General features: G+C 39.8%; 1 protein-coding gene across 1 annotated transcript in view; it reads left to right on the top strand.

The window, feature by feature from the left end:
- SEL1L2 (SEL1L2 adaptor subunit of SYVN1 ubiquitin ligase) overlaps positions 1–15,743 on the top strand; it is a 174,827-nt gene that overhangs the window by 69,370 nt on the left and 89,714 nt on the right. Inside the window, exon 4 of the mRNA XM_056121630.1 lies at positions 1,858–2,020. Within this exon, the coding sequence (XP_055977605.1) occupies positions 1,858–2,020 (163 nt within the window). The remainder of the gene's footprint in view (positions 1–1,857; positions 2,021–15,743) is intronic.

Here is a 15,743-nt window from a genome sequence, read left to right as displayed (position 1 = left end):
CACAATATTTGATTACATTTAATATTCTAACACCAACCCCACCACCGTTACACCTTCCCACCACCATATTTAGAATTTTTCCATCCCAAACCCCAACCCCAAAGCAGAACAAAATAATTTATTTTGTATTATTTGTTATGAATAATATGCTAAAAATGATCCAAAAAAAGGTTTCTTAGAGGAAATTGTATGAAGATTGTTGTATTTCACCCAGGAGCCATTAAGCCCTTAACCCCATCAAATGTGGTGCACTACTCTTGGAATATTAGTGGTATAAAGTATGAAATGTGTGGCCGCAAATGCAGCTGCACAGTCCAGGAATAGGTTCACTCATGGGTGAGGCTCGACCCAAGCTTGTGGAAAGTAGCTGTGAGCATGGCGGCGGTTGAGTTCTGGAGGTTTTTGGCTGCTGGGGCTTGCTTCTTTGGGGCAGTGAGGGCCCTCCGGGTTGCCCTAAATGAAACAACCTGGCACTGGGTCTGAAGAGATGGCTATGCCTATCATTCTCTGCTCTCTTCCAAGAGATTTATTTACTCTCTGGATTATGGCCATTGATGAGATTATATGGCCCCAGCCAGAGGTGGCTTGTGGGCCTGACTGCCAAGTTGCTGGAAACAGGGGGAGATGGGAGGGATGTCACTCATTCCGGATTCGGTTGAACCTGTTCATGGGATCTAACCAGGGTCAGCTTGTGAGCAAAGCAAGCACTGTATCTACTATACTATATTACCAGCTCCTATGACATCTATATTTGAAATCATAAAATTGGATGGCATTTATTCACAGCTACAATACTAGAAAGCTTCAGAATATTATCAATTGTTCTAGTAATAATAGCTATATTTATTTAGTGCTCACTCTATAACAGGCACTATGCCAAATGCTCCACCTGGATTATCTTATTGAACTTTCCCAGCATTCTATGAAATAGATGCTTTATTATTCTCATTCCTTTGATGAGATTAAATTGACTGTAATTTTCATACTGAGTTCTCAAACTAACAAGTATAAAGCCAGGATTTGAGCCCAGGTAACAGAATCTAGAGTCCTAATAATAATGGGTTGTTTGGTTGTTTTTTTTTAAATTTGGCTATTTTTCTATAGTCTGGTTTAGCCATGGTGAAGAATAAATTCTGTTTTAGAAAATTATTTCAGAATATAAAGGAACCAATGTTCTCATGTAACTTCCTAGATGTGACATTCCATATTTGAATATTTTTGTTTCTTTGGGGTGTTTTGTTCTACATATATGTCAGAGTTAATTTTATAAAAAACAAATATTTTTTTTTTTGCCAGGAAAGAGTTCACTATTTTAGGACAAGTGCCTCAGTTTTCCACTTGGTAATTAGCTTAAAGCATGATGTATCCTACAAATATTTCCTTTATAGTAGCTTTACTTCTTTTTAGAATTATTTTAGACAGACTTGAAGAAAAAATTAATTACTTGCCTAGAGGTGTAGTGAATTTTAGCTAGACTGTACTGTACATTACCGACTGGACTCCAGGGGACATCAAAAGATCGCGTGTCTGCCCGCCTACGAGATGGTCAGACTTCTTCGTCAAGACCCTGAATGATCGGTTTGAGGCTCTTCGTGTTCCTAGAATGAGCAGATGCCACTGGGCTACACTAGCACATGACAGGGACGAATGGAAACATTACTTACTGGTGCCCGCTCAAGCAAATCGATGAGTAACGGGGATGTCAAGTGATCAAGTGATCAAGTACTGTTAAAAGTAATAACATTTGTATCCTCCTTGTAGAATAGTTTAAAGTAAAAATATTAAGCAGTAGTATGAAGAAGAACAACATATTTTATTTTTGATAATACAATTTCTGACTTCCCATTCTTGAAACAGAGCCTACATGTTCTTTGCCAAAGCAGCTGACATGGGAAACTTGAAAGCAATGGAGAAAATGGCTGATGCTTTGCTGTTTGGAAATTTTGGCGTGCAAAACATAACAGCAGCTGTCCAATTGTATGAGTCCTTGGCCAAAGAAGGATCATATAAAGCCCAAAATGTGAGTTTTAAAGAAAGTAAAAACTTGAGTAACTATAATCAAAATAATTATTTCTGAAATAACCACAGACAAACAGTGTGTCAAAGGAATTGAGCAATACATCTTAGTATTATGCCTTCTACCATGTTAATCCAGACCTAGGGGAGTTATCATAATTTACTGAAATGGAGATGCCAGGGCAGAAATACAGCAAAAATTCTGGACAAATTCTTCTAGCTAAGTGGGTGGTTTTCAGGGAAGGAAAAAAAACTTTTTAATTGAATCACCATGAGATACACAGTTACAAAGTTGTTCATGACTTGGGATTCAGTCATACAATGTTCCAACACATTTCCCACCAATATCCCCAGTTTCCCTCTCCTACCCCCAGTCTGCTTCTATGACAGACATCCCCCTTTTCTCTCTCCCCCCTTCCTCCTCCTCCCTTCCCACTTTGGGCATTATGGTTTGCAATACAGGTCTGAAAAACATTCATGTATATCCCTTTACCTCCTTTCAGGACTAAGTTCTTGTCCATAGTGACCACTTCCAACTATCATTGTCATAGTGATTCCTTACCTGTCTTAATTTCCTGCCCCCCTCTGCGCCTATAGGAACAAAATTTTTGTTAGCACCCTTTTACCAACTTCCATATCCCTGTATGTCTTTCAAAGTTTATAATCTCAAGTTCCTAATAAAGTTAAAAGTTAAATTTTTTATTTTTATTTTTATTTTAGGTGATATATTCACCTGCACAAAGAAATATAGAACTAAATTTATCATTTTAGGATAACATTTCTCTAATTTTTACATTTCAAATATTTTATGAACAAAATATTATGTCCTTTTCTACTTTAATAAATGCATTTTATTACAAGAATAACAAGAATTTCATAGAAAATATGTTAAATAGAAGGGAAAGCCCTTTACAGTTATACAAATATTGTTAGACTGTTTCCATTTTTTTTACTTTATTTCTTTTCCTGTTCATCTCTTTATACAACATTCTAATTACAACACAAATGTATAAATCATTTTATTTTTCCTAGTATTGTTTTAAGTTAGAATAATGTTTTAGGGTTGCTATTATTTTAATGAAAGCATTTTGATTACAAAAGAAATTTATTATCACTAGAAAAAGAAACTGTTCTGAAAGCATGAAGTCAAAGCTGTCTAAATTCCTTCTTTCTAGAGACCATCTTTGTTTCCATTCAGTAAAGAACAGAGCTAGACTTTCAGTTGCAAAGACCTAAGTCTGAGTCCTCTGTCACTTGCTTATTTGATAGCTGCTTGACAAACCTCTTTCCATTTAAATGCATGAGAATTTATTAATCTTTGGCGGCACTCTTCAATTGTTTCCCTAGTAATATAATATAGGAGTAAATTGTTAGGTATATTTCTACAGTAGCATTGGTTATGATGGAAAAGACCTCTGATTGACAAACAAAACAGTTCATGCTATAAAACTTTGTCTTTATATAAATAAAATGTTTTGAGCTTAAAGAAACTAAAATGGGCCACAAGTACTTAAAAATGATAATTATTATTTATTTTGGTGGGTTCGGAACTCCCCAGCAGTGTTCAGGAAGCTGGATCACTCCCAGTGATATACTGTTTGGTTTGGCAGTGCCAGGACTGATTGCCAGATGGTCAGGTCCTGCAGTAAGTGTTGTTTGAACATCAGGCATATACTGGCAGTGCTCAGGAACCACCAGGGCCACACAGAGGTGATACTCAGAGGCCACCAGGGTAACATCTGATAGGACCAGGAAGTCATGCAGTGCCACATGAGGGATTCAAGATGTGGCCTCACACATGAAGAGCATGAAAACCATGCATTTTTTGCGTGACCTATGCCCCTGGGTCCAGTAGATTATGACAAGGAACCTGGGTACTGTATTACATGAAGAATAAAGCTCAAATGTCAGGATGACTCTGACTCCCACCCAATGTGTCTCTTAGCTTTCTGAGTCTCAGACAACATCTGATGAAGGGAAGATGTTTAGGAAGACTGTGTGAAATGCTGCAGGAAATGCTTACTACATAGAGAAAGGCCTAATTCTGCACTGTGGGAAAAGTGTGATTTCTGTGCTATATCTATCAGAATAGACCAAGTAGCTTTAGTCTTAAAAGCCTGTTTAATTTAACCAGATATTGGCCCAGAAGACTTGTAATATGTGAGGTAAGCTCCCAAATTTTCATTAGACTTAGGACAATGATAAGACTTAGATCATAAACCCTGGGTAATATGTCTGTCTCACAGCTATTGCACTAACACTTAGCACAGTGGATGGGACAAGAATAATCATTTGAGTGCTAAACTAATAAATAATAAATGAATTAATAGAGTTATTATGAGGGTAAAATAATTTTTAAAACCCTGAGTTATAGATCTGAAACTCCATTATCGTTTATTACAAAGAAATGATATAAATATCATTGTTATTTCTACTATCATTATTCTAATAATTTTCCTATAACTATGTGGAATTTTTTTCTGCAAGACAGATAATACTTTAATTACTATTTCCTAATCTTCTCATATCCATTTAACAATATATTAGACATCATACCATAAAAATTTATTCATATTGATATTGATCTAAATTATATGTATAATTTTAGTTAATTTAAGTTCTTGAATACTAATCCTTTAAATTTTTATTAACCACTGTGAAATTACAAAATTATACATGCTTGCGTTTCAGGCACCAATTGTTTAAACACCAATCCCTTTACCAGTGCCCACTTCCCTCCACCAATTTCCTCACCCCACCCCCACCCCTCTTTGTCTTCTACCTACCAATCTGACTCTAGGAGGGACACGTTTAAGAATGTGTAAGATGTTGCATTGTTGTCGCAAGGGAATTTTTATAATAGCATTCCCTCCCCATCCCACCCCCTACCTCTGTGTCTGGCACCTTCCTTCTTACTCTATCTGCTTTGGGGAATCATGGTTTGCAATACAGATACTGAAAGGCCATAATTTTTGGTCCTTAATCTACTTTCAGCATGTATCTCCCATGCTGAGTGATCTCTCTAACCATCATTGACTTGTTGGTCCCTTCTTCATCCCAACTGCCTTCTCCCCCAGTACATGAGGGAGGCATCCAAGCAATGGAGCAATCCTCCTGGCCCTTGTCTCTACTGTCCTTGGGTGTTAGTCTCATATTGTATTATTTTACATTCCACAAATGAGTGGTGTCATTCTATGTCTGTCCCTATTTTTCTGACTCATTTCACTTAGCATGGTACTGTCCATGTCCATTCACTCATAAGCAAATTTCATGACTTCATCTTGTATAACAGCTGCATAGTATTCCATTGTGTAGATGTACCAAGGGATGGAGTGATAGCACAGCGGCATGGCGTTTGCCTTGCATGCAGCTGGCCCGGCTGAGCCATGTTTAATTCCTCTGCTTCTCTCGGAGAGCCCGGCAAGCTACCGAGAGTGTCTCACCCACATGGCAAAGCCTGGCAAGCTCCCTGTGACATATTCAATATGCCAAACACAGTAACAACAAGTCTTACAATGGAGACATTACTGGGCCCACTTGAGCAAATCGAAGAACAATGGGAGGATAGTGCAGGACAGTGCAGATGTACCAAATTTTCTTTGACCAGTCATCTGTTCTTGGGCACTTGGATTGTTTCCAGTTTCTGGCTATTGGGAACAGTGCTGCAATAAACATACATCTGCAGATATCATTTCTACTGTGCTTTTTTGCATCCTCAGGGTATATTACCAGAAGTGGTATTACTGGGTCATATGGAAGCTCAATTTCTAGTTTTTTGAGAGATGTCCATATTGTTCTCCAAAAATGCTGGACCAGTCGGCATTACTATTAACAATGAAAGAGAGTCCCTTTCTCCCCACATTCAGTGCCAGCACTGTTCTTGTTCTTTTTGATGTATGCTAATCTCTGTGATGTGAGATAATATCTCATTGTTGTTTTGATATGCATCTTCCTGATGATTAGCAATTTAGGGTATTTTTTCATGTGCCTTTTGGCCATTTTTATTTCTTTTTTGAGGAAGCTTCTGTTCATTTCTTCTCCCCATATTTTGATGGGGTTGGAGGTTTATTTTCTTGTACAATTCTACTTATGTCTTGAATATCCTGGATATTAACCTATTATCTGATAGGTATTGGGTAAATATTTTTCTCATTCCGTGGACTCTCTGTATTTTGGTCACTGTTACTTTTGAGGTGCAGAAGCTTCTTAGTTTAATGTAGTCCCATTGTTCATCTTTGTTTCCACTTGCTTGGTCAGCGGTATTTCATCCTTAAAGATGCCTTTAGCTTGAATGTCATGAAGGGTTCTGCCTCTATTTTCCTCCATGTGTCTTATGGATTCAGGTCTGATATTTAAGTCTTTAATCTACTTTTATTTGAATTTTGTGCCTGGAGTTAGAAAGAGGTCTGAGTTTATTCTTTTGCAGGTAGCTGTCCAGCACTGTAAAATCTTACCACGCCGAAGGTTTGTGTGTTCACGGGCTCACTGGATGGCTCTTTCTCACCGCCTGCGTTCAGTGCTCTTGAGCCCTGTGTGTGCCTGGATTAGGACAGCTGTTCTTTCTCTCAAGCTTGAGCCCCTCTTGCTCTGACTCTGGATCTCTGGAGCCCTAGCTCTCTCGCTTCTGTCTCTCCTCCCTCCGAGTTTACCCCATCTTAGTTTATATAGCAGTCACATAAGGTGGTGACATAAAGGTGGGTTGAATATTGACGAATCAACAAAGAGAGGTAAGACCACTCCTCCAGGAGATTAACTCAAGGATAAAATCTCATCTACAGAGATTACTCCAGGTTACTAGGAGATCCACTCAAGGGTGGGATCCCAACAAGGGTGTGTTCTTCCCTCAGTAATCTACTTAAATAGTTGTAACAAATCTACTTCTAATATTTCTAGCAATGTCATTCTGTATGAGCACAGTAAGAGATATAAACTTAGTTTGGTTCTTCCTGAGAACATCTCAGGATGTTCCACAGTCCTCAGGCCAGGTTAATCTTCCTAGCTCCAGCAGGGTCCTACTTACTTTTGGATCATGACAGCATTTGTCCATGATCATGCCCTCAACTTATAGTTGAGTATTGTGGCTCTTTGGCCTGGCCCATTTCAATGCCAGGGTAGCTCACCGCTTGCCCTGGGTCCATTCAGTCCCTCGTCGGGATCCTGCTTTTGGGGTGCTAGGAACTAAGGGCAACTGAGTCAAGAAATCAGATGCCCAGGAGTAAATACTATTCGGAGTCAATCAACTCCAAACTTACAAAGCATAATATTAACTGTCTTCCTGTGTCCACACAGAAAGGACATTGCTTACAATACAAGTTTAGTGTCCTTATATGGGTGTGACCTGATAAACCTAAGCTACCTAAGGAAGGACAAAAGAGTGTTATCCTACACAGCACCACTTGTTTCCTTGTTCCTTGTTCCACTTCACTTATCTTGCTCCTTTGTCAAAGATTAAGTGGACATATATTTGGGAGTCTGTGACAGAATATTCAACTCTGTTCCATTGGTCTGCGGGTCTGTTTCTGGCCCAATACCATGCTGTTTTAATTACCACTTCTTTATAGTACAGTTTGAAATTGGGGAAGGTGATGCCATCCATCTTCTTTTTCCCAAGGGTTGTTTTAGCTATTCGTGCGAATTTATTGTTCCATATGAATTTCAGGAGTGTTTTGTCTATTTCTTTGAAAAATATTATGAGTAATCTTAGAAGGACTGCATTGAATCTGTATAATGCTTTGGGGAGTATTGCCATTTTGGCAATGTCAATCTTCCCCCATCTATGAGCGGGAATGTGTCTCCATATCCTAGTGTTCTCTTTTATTTCTTAAAGTAGTGTCTTGTAGTTTTCTTTGTATACATCCTTTAGCTCTTTAGTTAAGCTGATTCCGAGTTACTTGATTTTCTGAGGCACTAATGTAAACGGGATTGGGTTTTTTTGTTGTTTTTATTTTAGTTTTTTGCTTTTGGGGTCACACCGGCAATGATCAGGGGCTACTCCTAGCTCTGTACTCAGGTTTGATCCCCAGCATCCCATATGGTCCCCTGGCAGTGCTCAGGGGACCATATGGGATACTGGGGATCAAACCTGACTCAGCTGAGTGCAAGGTAAACACCCTCCCCACTGTACTATCGCTCTGTCCCAATGGATTGTTTTTAAATATCTTTATTCTCTTTAATTATTTGTATATAGAAAGCCATGGACTTTTGGTTATTGATTTTGTAGTCTTCCACTCTACTATACAAGCCTGTTGTGTCTAGGAGCATTTTTGTAGAGTTTTTAGGATTTTCTTAGTATCATGTCACCTGCAAATAGTGATAGCTTGATTTCTTCCTTTCCTATCTGGATGCCCCTGTATCTTTTTCTTGATTAAGTGCTATGGCAAATACTTTTAGTACTATATTAAATAAAAGTTGTGAGAGTGGGCTCACTGCTGGCAGTTTCTATCTTCATCATCTACGCACCAACATCCAACTATGATGAAGAAGAAATTGAGAAATTCTACATAGAGCTGAAAAGTTCTATAAAGAAGACTACACCTTCTACGAGATCATTGTTGGTTATTTTAATGCCAAGATAAGACCGAGAAGGTAGCCCAAAGAACTCCACATTGAGATCCATGGCCTAGAATGGAACGAACAGGGTGAGAAACTGTCTGAGTTCATTATGCCGACCAAAATCATCCATGGCAACTCACAGTTCCAGAAGACCGAATCTAAACGTTGGACATGGGAGTCTCCCAATGGACAATTCCACAATGAAATTGACCACATCATATTCAATCGATGGTCTTGCCTCACCAATGTCGTTGATGTCCCAAAATTCCAAAGGGGATCAGACCACCATCTCCTTTGTGTAAAATTGTACTTCACAGAGTGGGGAGAAAGGGCTGCAAAGTTTAAGAAGAGAATTCCCAGAAAAGACCATCAACTGGGAACTCTTTGGCACTATTGGGGCAACATGGGAAGATGCTTTCTTTGACAACATTGACGAAGAATTTGATCGACTGGTTCAGGACCTCTATGATTGTGAGAGTGGGCTCACTGCTGGCAGTTTCTATCTTCATTGTCTACACACCAACATTCAATTATGATGAAGGAGAAATTGAGAAGTTCTACATGGAGCTGGAGAAGTTCTATAAAGAAGATGACACCTACAAGATCATTGTCTGTAATTTTAATGCCAATATAGGACCAAGAAGATCGGCCAAAGCTCTCCACATCGGGACCCACAGCCTAGAATGGAACGAACAAGGTGAGAGACTGAGTTCATCATGTCAACCAAGACCATCCATGGTAACTCACAATTCCAGAAGGCCGAATCTAAACGCTGGACATGGGAGTCTCCCGGTGGACAGTTCCACAACGAAAATGATCACATCATATTCAATCGATGGTCTTGCCTGACCGTGTCACTGTTGTCCCAAAATTCTAAATGGGATCAGACCACCGTCTCCTTTGCAAAATTCTACTTCATGGAGCAAAGAGAAAGGGTTGCAAAGTTTAAGAAAAGAACTTCCAGAACAACCACCAACTGGGAGCTCTTTGGCACTATTGCGGCAACATGGGAAGATGCTGCTGTTGATGACATCAATGAGGAATATGATCAACTGGTTCGATCAACTCCATGATTGTGCGAGGAACGCTGAGAGAGAGAAAGCCACGAACAGATGCCTGTCTTTGGAAACTCTCGAGCTCATTCATCAACGTGGCTTGGCATGAGCCTCAGGCAACCACAAGCGAACGTCCTAGCTTGCAAAGAAGTGCAGAGAAGTGATAAAGACTTTAAAGAGAGAAGAGCAGCAATGCTGGCCAATGCAGCAGAAGCCGGGAAAAGCATTTGTAACACCTGCCTGTACTTCACCAACTACAAGACCAAGATGAGTGCCCCATGATGTCCTGATGGATCTATCACATCTTCCAGAAGTGCAATGGAGAAGATTATCCACGACTTCTACTCAGATCTTTTCAATAGCCATGTCCACCTGCCTACATACCAAATTCCAAAGAATGGATATGTCATTACCAGCATTCTCCCTTCCAAAATCCGTCATGACATTTTGTTGGTAAAGAAGTGAACAGCGTCTGGCCCAAACAAGGTCAGACCTGAACACCTGAAGAATCTGCTGCCATTACTCGTCAATACACTGGCTCAGCCCTTCACACACTATCTGTCTGAATGCAAGGTTCCATCCCAGTGGAAAACCAGCAGGACCATTCTACTATACAAGAAGGGAGACATCCACAACATTGGCATATATCGCCTGACCTGCCTGTTGTCCATTGTCTACAAGCTGTTCACTTGAGTCATCCTGAATAGGATTGGCAGAACACTAGATGAAAGACAACCATGCAAACAAGCCGGGTTCCGAAAAGGATTCAGCATAATTGACCATATCCACATTGTGACCAAGCTCATTGAGGTTTCTCGTGTGTTCAAGATGCCACTCTGTCTCATGTTCATTGATTTCAAGAAGGCCTTTGATTCTGTTGAGACTGAAGCGGTCATCGAAGCCGTAGCCAAATAGGGTGTTCAAAATAAATACATCAGGATCCTCCATGATCTGTATTATGTATTCACCACCAGGATCTCACCATTCTACAAGGAAGAGATCATCGACGAAAAGAGAGGGGTTTAGCAGGGTGATACCATTTCACTGAAACTCTCCAGTGCCACCCTTGAGAACATCATGTGATGACTGGAATGGGAAAGAATGGGAGTAAAGATAGACAGTCAGCAACTACACCATCTCCACTTCACTGATGACATCGTTCAAATAACACCAAACAGTCAAGTGGCACAAATGCTGGCTGACTTCGACCATGAGTGTGGAAAGATCAGACCACAGCTGAATTTCATGAAGACAATGTTTATGAAAAATGGATTAGTTCTTGACATTCCATTTGCTCTCAATGGAATGAACATCTTTGAATGCAACAGCTAGGTCGACTCAACATGACAAATGACCTAGCACCTGAGCTGCGCAGAAGGAAGAGAGAGACGTGGAACACCTTCAAGAGTGTTGAAGAAATAGCTAAGAGGACGAAGAACCTCCAGCTGTGGGCACGTCTCTTCGATTCCACTGTTCTTCCATTAACATACTCCTCAGAGATGTAGGCCCTATGAGAACAGAATGGGAGTGCTATTTAAGTCTCCCAAAGAGGAATGAAAGAGCTATGCTTGGAATATCACGCTTCACTCAAGTGAGAGAAAGAATCTGGATTTCTGACCTCCATCGACGATCAAGAATTAGGCACGCTGTCTTGTTTGCCAAGGTGTCAAAAATCAGGTGGGCCAGACATGTAATACGATTTAGAGATGACCCCCTGGACTAGAGCTGTTACTGACTGGATTCCATGTGACATCAAAATAATGCATGGTTGCCCACTTACGAGATGGTCAGACTTCTTCGTCAAGACCCTGAACAAACGTTTTGAGACTTTTCATGTTTCTGTAGCGAGCAGACACCATTGGGCTACACTAGCATGTGACAGGGACAAATGACGGTGTTACTGACACCCGCTCAAGCATATCAATGAGTAACAGGATACTAAGTGATCAAGTGAGAGTGGGCAACCTTTTCTTGTCCTACATCTTAAAGACAAAGCTCTTAGTTTTTCCCCATTAAGAACAATGCTTGCTGTGAGCTTGTAGTATATGGCTTTGACTATACTGAAGAAAGTTCCTTTGACTCCCATTTTGTTGAGAGTTTTTATCACAAATGAATGCTGGATCTTGTCAAATGCCTTCTCTGCATTTATTGATATGATTATATAATTATCTTTCCTTTTATTGATATGGTGTACTATCTTGATTGACTTGTGAGTGTTGAACCATTCTTGCATCCCGGAGATGAATCTTACTTGGTTATAGTGTATGATATTTTTGATGAGTCATTAGATTCTATTTTCTAGTATTTTGTTGAGGATCTTTGCATCAGTGTTCATCAGGAATATTGGTCTGTAATTCTTTTTATTTTGTGGTCTCTCCCTTTGTTTTTACTGTTAGGGTAACATTTGCCTCATTGAAACTATTTGGAAGCGTTTCTGTTTTTTCAGTTTCCTTGAAAAACTTGAACAGGATTGGGAGTTTAAAGGCTTGAAGAATTCACTAGTGAATTCATGTGGACCAGAGCTTTTGTTTTTCAGGAGACTTTTGATTACTCTTTCAATTTCCTTAATAGTGATAGATCTGTTCAGGTACTCCAAATCTTCGTGGGTCAGCCTTGGGAGATTATAGAAGTCTAGGAACTTATCCATTTCTTCTAGGTTCTCTTGCTTCGTGGCATACAGACTTTCAAAGTAATCTCTGATTATCCTTTGAATTTCTGTGGTTTCTGTTGTGATGTTCTTTTTTCATTTCTGATTCTGTTTATTAGGGATCACTTTCTTTGTGAGTCTTGCTAGTGGTTTATTGTTTATTTTCTCAAAGAACTGGATCTTGGTTTCGTTGATCTTTCAGATTGTTTTTTGGGTTTCCATGTTGCTGATTTCTGCCCTAAGTTTTTACTTCTTTCCTCCAGTCTGGTTTGGACTCCTCTTGTTGGTCCTTTTCCAAGATCTTAAACTGTGAGGTTAAGTCACTTATGTGGGCTTGCTCTTTCATTCTGAGGAATGCTTATAAAGCTTTAAACTTTCGTCTTAACACTGGTTTTGCCATGTCCCATGTTCTGGTAACTCATGTCCTCATTCTCATTTATTTCCAGGAATCTTTTGATTTCCTCTTTGATTTCATCTCCAAGCCACTTGTTGTCCAGTAGTGAACGATTTCGTTTCCAGGTGTTTGATTGTAATTTCTGTTTCTGTGTGTGATTCACTTCTATTTTCAGTGCATCATAGTCTGAAAAGATTGTTGATACAATTTCTATCCTCTTAATTTTATGGAGGTATGTTTTGTGGCCCAGCCTGTGGTCTATTTTGGAGATTGTACTATGTGCACTGGATAAGAATGTGTATTCAGCTTTTGGGGGATGAAATGTCATATATATGTATATATACACATATACATATATGTATATGTGTATATATACATATATATAAGTGGAACAACTGTCTTCCATTTCTTCCCCCAGATAAAATATGTCCTTGCTGAGCTTGAGTCTTGTTGATCTATCGAGATGTATAAAGCACGTTTGAAATCTTCAATTTGTATTGTTTTGCTATCAGTGTCTCTCTTCAAGTCTGTGAGCAGTTGTTTTAAGTATTTTGCTGGTCCCTCATTAGGTGCATATACATTTAGGAGTGTGAATTCTTCCTGAAGTACAGATCCTTTGATCATTAAGAAATGACCTTCACTGTCTCTTTTAACCTTCTTCAGTCTAAAACCTACATGATCTGATACTAATGTGGCCACCCAGGTATTTTTAGGGAATTGTTTGCTTATAGAATTGTTTTCCATTCTTTGACTATGAGTCTGTATTTGCTCTTACTCTTCAGATGCGTTTCTCGCAGACAGCAGAACATACTGTCACTCTGTATCTTTTAATTGGTGTGTTTAGCCCATTGGCATTGAGATAAGATTATGGTTATGGTTTTTCCCCCATGTTTCTGTAGTAGTTTTGTGTGTTTGGGGAGCTTACCTACTCTTAAGATAGCCCATTTAGTTTTTCCTGCAGCCATAGTTTTGAGTCTATGAAGTTCCTAAGGTGTGTTCTGTGAAGCTGTGTTGTTCCTTCGCATACGAATGAGACTGAGTAGAATATTCTTGGTAAAGCATTCATTTAACTGAGTCTTTTCACTATATCCCTGACTGTCTCCAGGTCCAGAGAGTCTCATCAGATAAGTCTCCTTCAAATCTTAAAATGCTCCTTTATAAGCAATTTCTTTCTTGATCTTGCTGCTTTCAGAATTTTATCCCTATCATCTTTGTCATTCTGATAAAGATGTGTCTTGGAGTATTCTTATTCAGATTTCTTTTGGCTTGTACCCTTTGAGCCTCCTGAATCTGCTTGCATGTGCTCTTAAGCTCTGGGAACATCTCAGCAATGATGTCTTTGACAGTTTCTTCTTCATCAGGATTTTTCTCTTGTCCCTCTGGGACTCCAATGATTCTTATGTTATTCCTCTTGGCTTCATCCTGATTTTCTCTTGATATCTGTTGGTTTATTTTGAGGCTCTTTTCCATTTTCTGCTGTTGTCTGGAGATTCTCTGTATATCATCTTGGAGCTCACTGATTTTGGAGCTGTTACTCTGCTGCTTAGACCTTCCATTTAGTTTTTCATTTCACCTAACAAATTTTTTAGGTCTGTCATTTCTGCTTCTATTGTCATTTGCATTTTCCTCATTTCTGCTCTCAGATCCTCTTGTATTTTATCAGCAGTCTGTGCTATTGCTTCTGTGTGCACCTTATAGGTCTTTAACAGATCCATTATAAATTCCATATCTGAGAGGTTATACAGTTCCTTATAAATTCCATATCTGAGAGGTTATACAGTTCCTTAGGGCTGGAGCGATAGCACAGCGGGTAGGGCGTTCGCCTTACACACGGCCAACATGGCCGACCCGAGTTCGATTCCTCCGCCCCTCTCGGAGAGCCCGGCAAGCTACCGAGAGTATTCGATATGCCAGACACAGTAACAACAAAGTCTCCAATGGAGACGTTACTGGGCCCGCTCGAGCAAATCGACGATCAACGGGAGGGCCTTTACCTTTTTTTTACCTTTTATACAGTTCCTTAGTAGTGTTAGATTCATCTGGGCTAGCAACTTCACTCACTAAGTCTGGTGTTTTTCTGCATTGTTTTACCATTGTGACCTTTGTGTTTTGTAGTTTTTTTTTCCTGTGTGGTGTTACATGTTTTGGCGCTTGCAGTTGGGCTGCAAATGTATATTACTATGGGTTATGGAAAGGTAAAGAAATGTGAGGCCTTCTTTTGCAGACCACAACACCCAAAAGGAGAGAGAGAACAAAAGGGAATGCCCTGCCACAGAGGCAGGGTGGGGGTAGGGAGGGGGGATATTATCCATGGTGGTGGAAAATGGGCACTGGTGGAGGGATGGGTATTTGATCATTGTATGACCGAAACCCAAGCACAAAGATTTGTAAATCTACAACTGTACCTCATGGTGCTTCACTAATAAAAAAAAAAAAAGAAAAGAAATGTGAGGCTTGGGTTAATTAAGATCTTAAATTTAGTATATAGATAAAGTAACTTCTTTGTGCGGATGTGATAGTGTCCACGATGTTTGAGTGATTTTAAAGGTATGCCATGAGAGGTGGATTTGGGGCAATGCTGGGAGTTCACATACCTGGCTTGAGAAGTTGTTTCGATGTGTTGAGGGCATGTTGGCAGGGAAGGCAGTTCCCAGACAAGATTCTGGGAGGCAGAAGCTTTCTTTAGGTGGTGGCCAGGTTCAGGCTGGGGAATGGGCGTCGCTAGGTGCTGCGGTCCACACATCTGGATGAGAAGTTATATCGACCTCATTTAATTATTTTTAATGTAATGTTTGGTTAATAAATATTGTCTTTTGAATGTTTACTATCTGCCAACATAATCCTGTTGGTAAGGCAAAAAAGAATTCACTTAATCACTTAACTTCCCGTTAGTCATCGATTTGCTCGAGCGGGCGCCAGTAACGTCTCCATTTGTCCCTGTCACGTGCTAGTGTAGCCCAATGGCATCTGTTCGCTCCGGGAACATGAAGGGCCTCAAACCGATCGTTCATGATCTGGACAAAGAAGTCTGACCATCTGGTAGGTGGGCGGCCACGCGGTCTTTTGACATCCCGTGGAA

The sequence above is a fragment of the Sorex fumeus genome, unplaced genomic scaffold (assembly GCF_029834395.1).
Source record: "Sorex fumeus unplaced genomic scaffold, SorFum_2.1 ptg000044l, whole genome shotgun sequence".
NCBI lineage: Eukaryota > Metazoa > Chordata > Mammalia > Eulipotyphla > Soricidae > Sorex > Sorex fumeus.
This window is presented reverse-complemented; position numbering and strand designations above follow the sequence as displayed.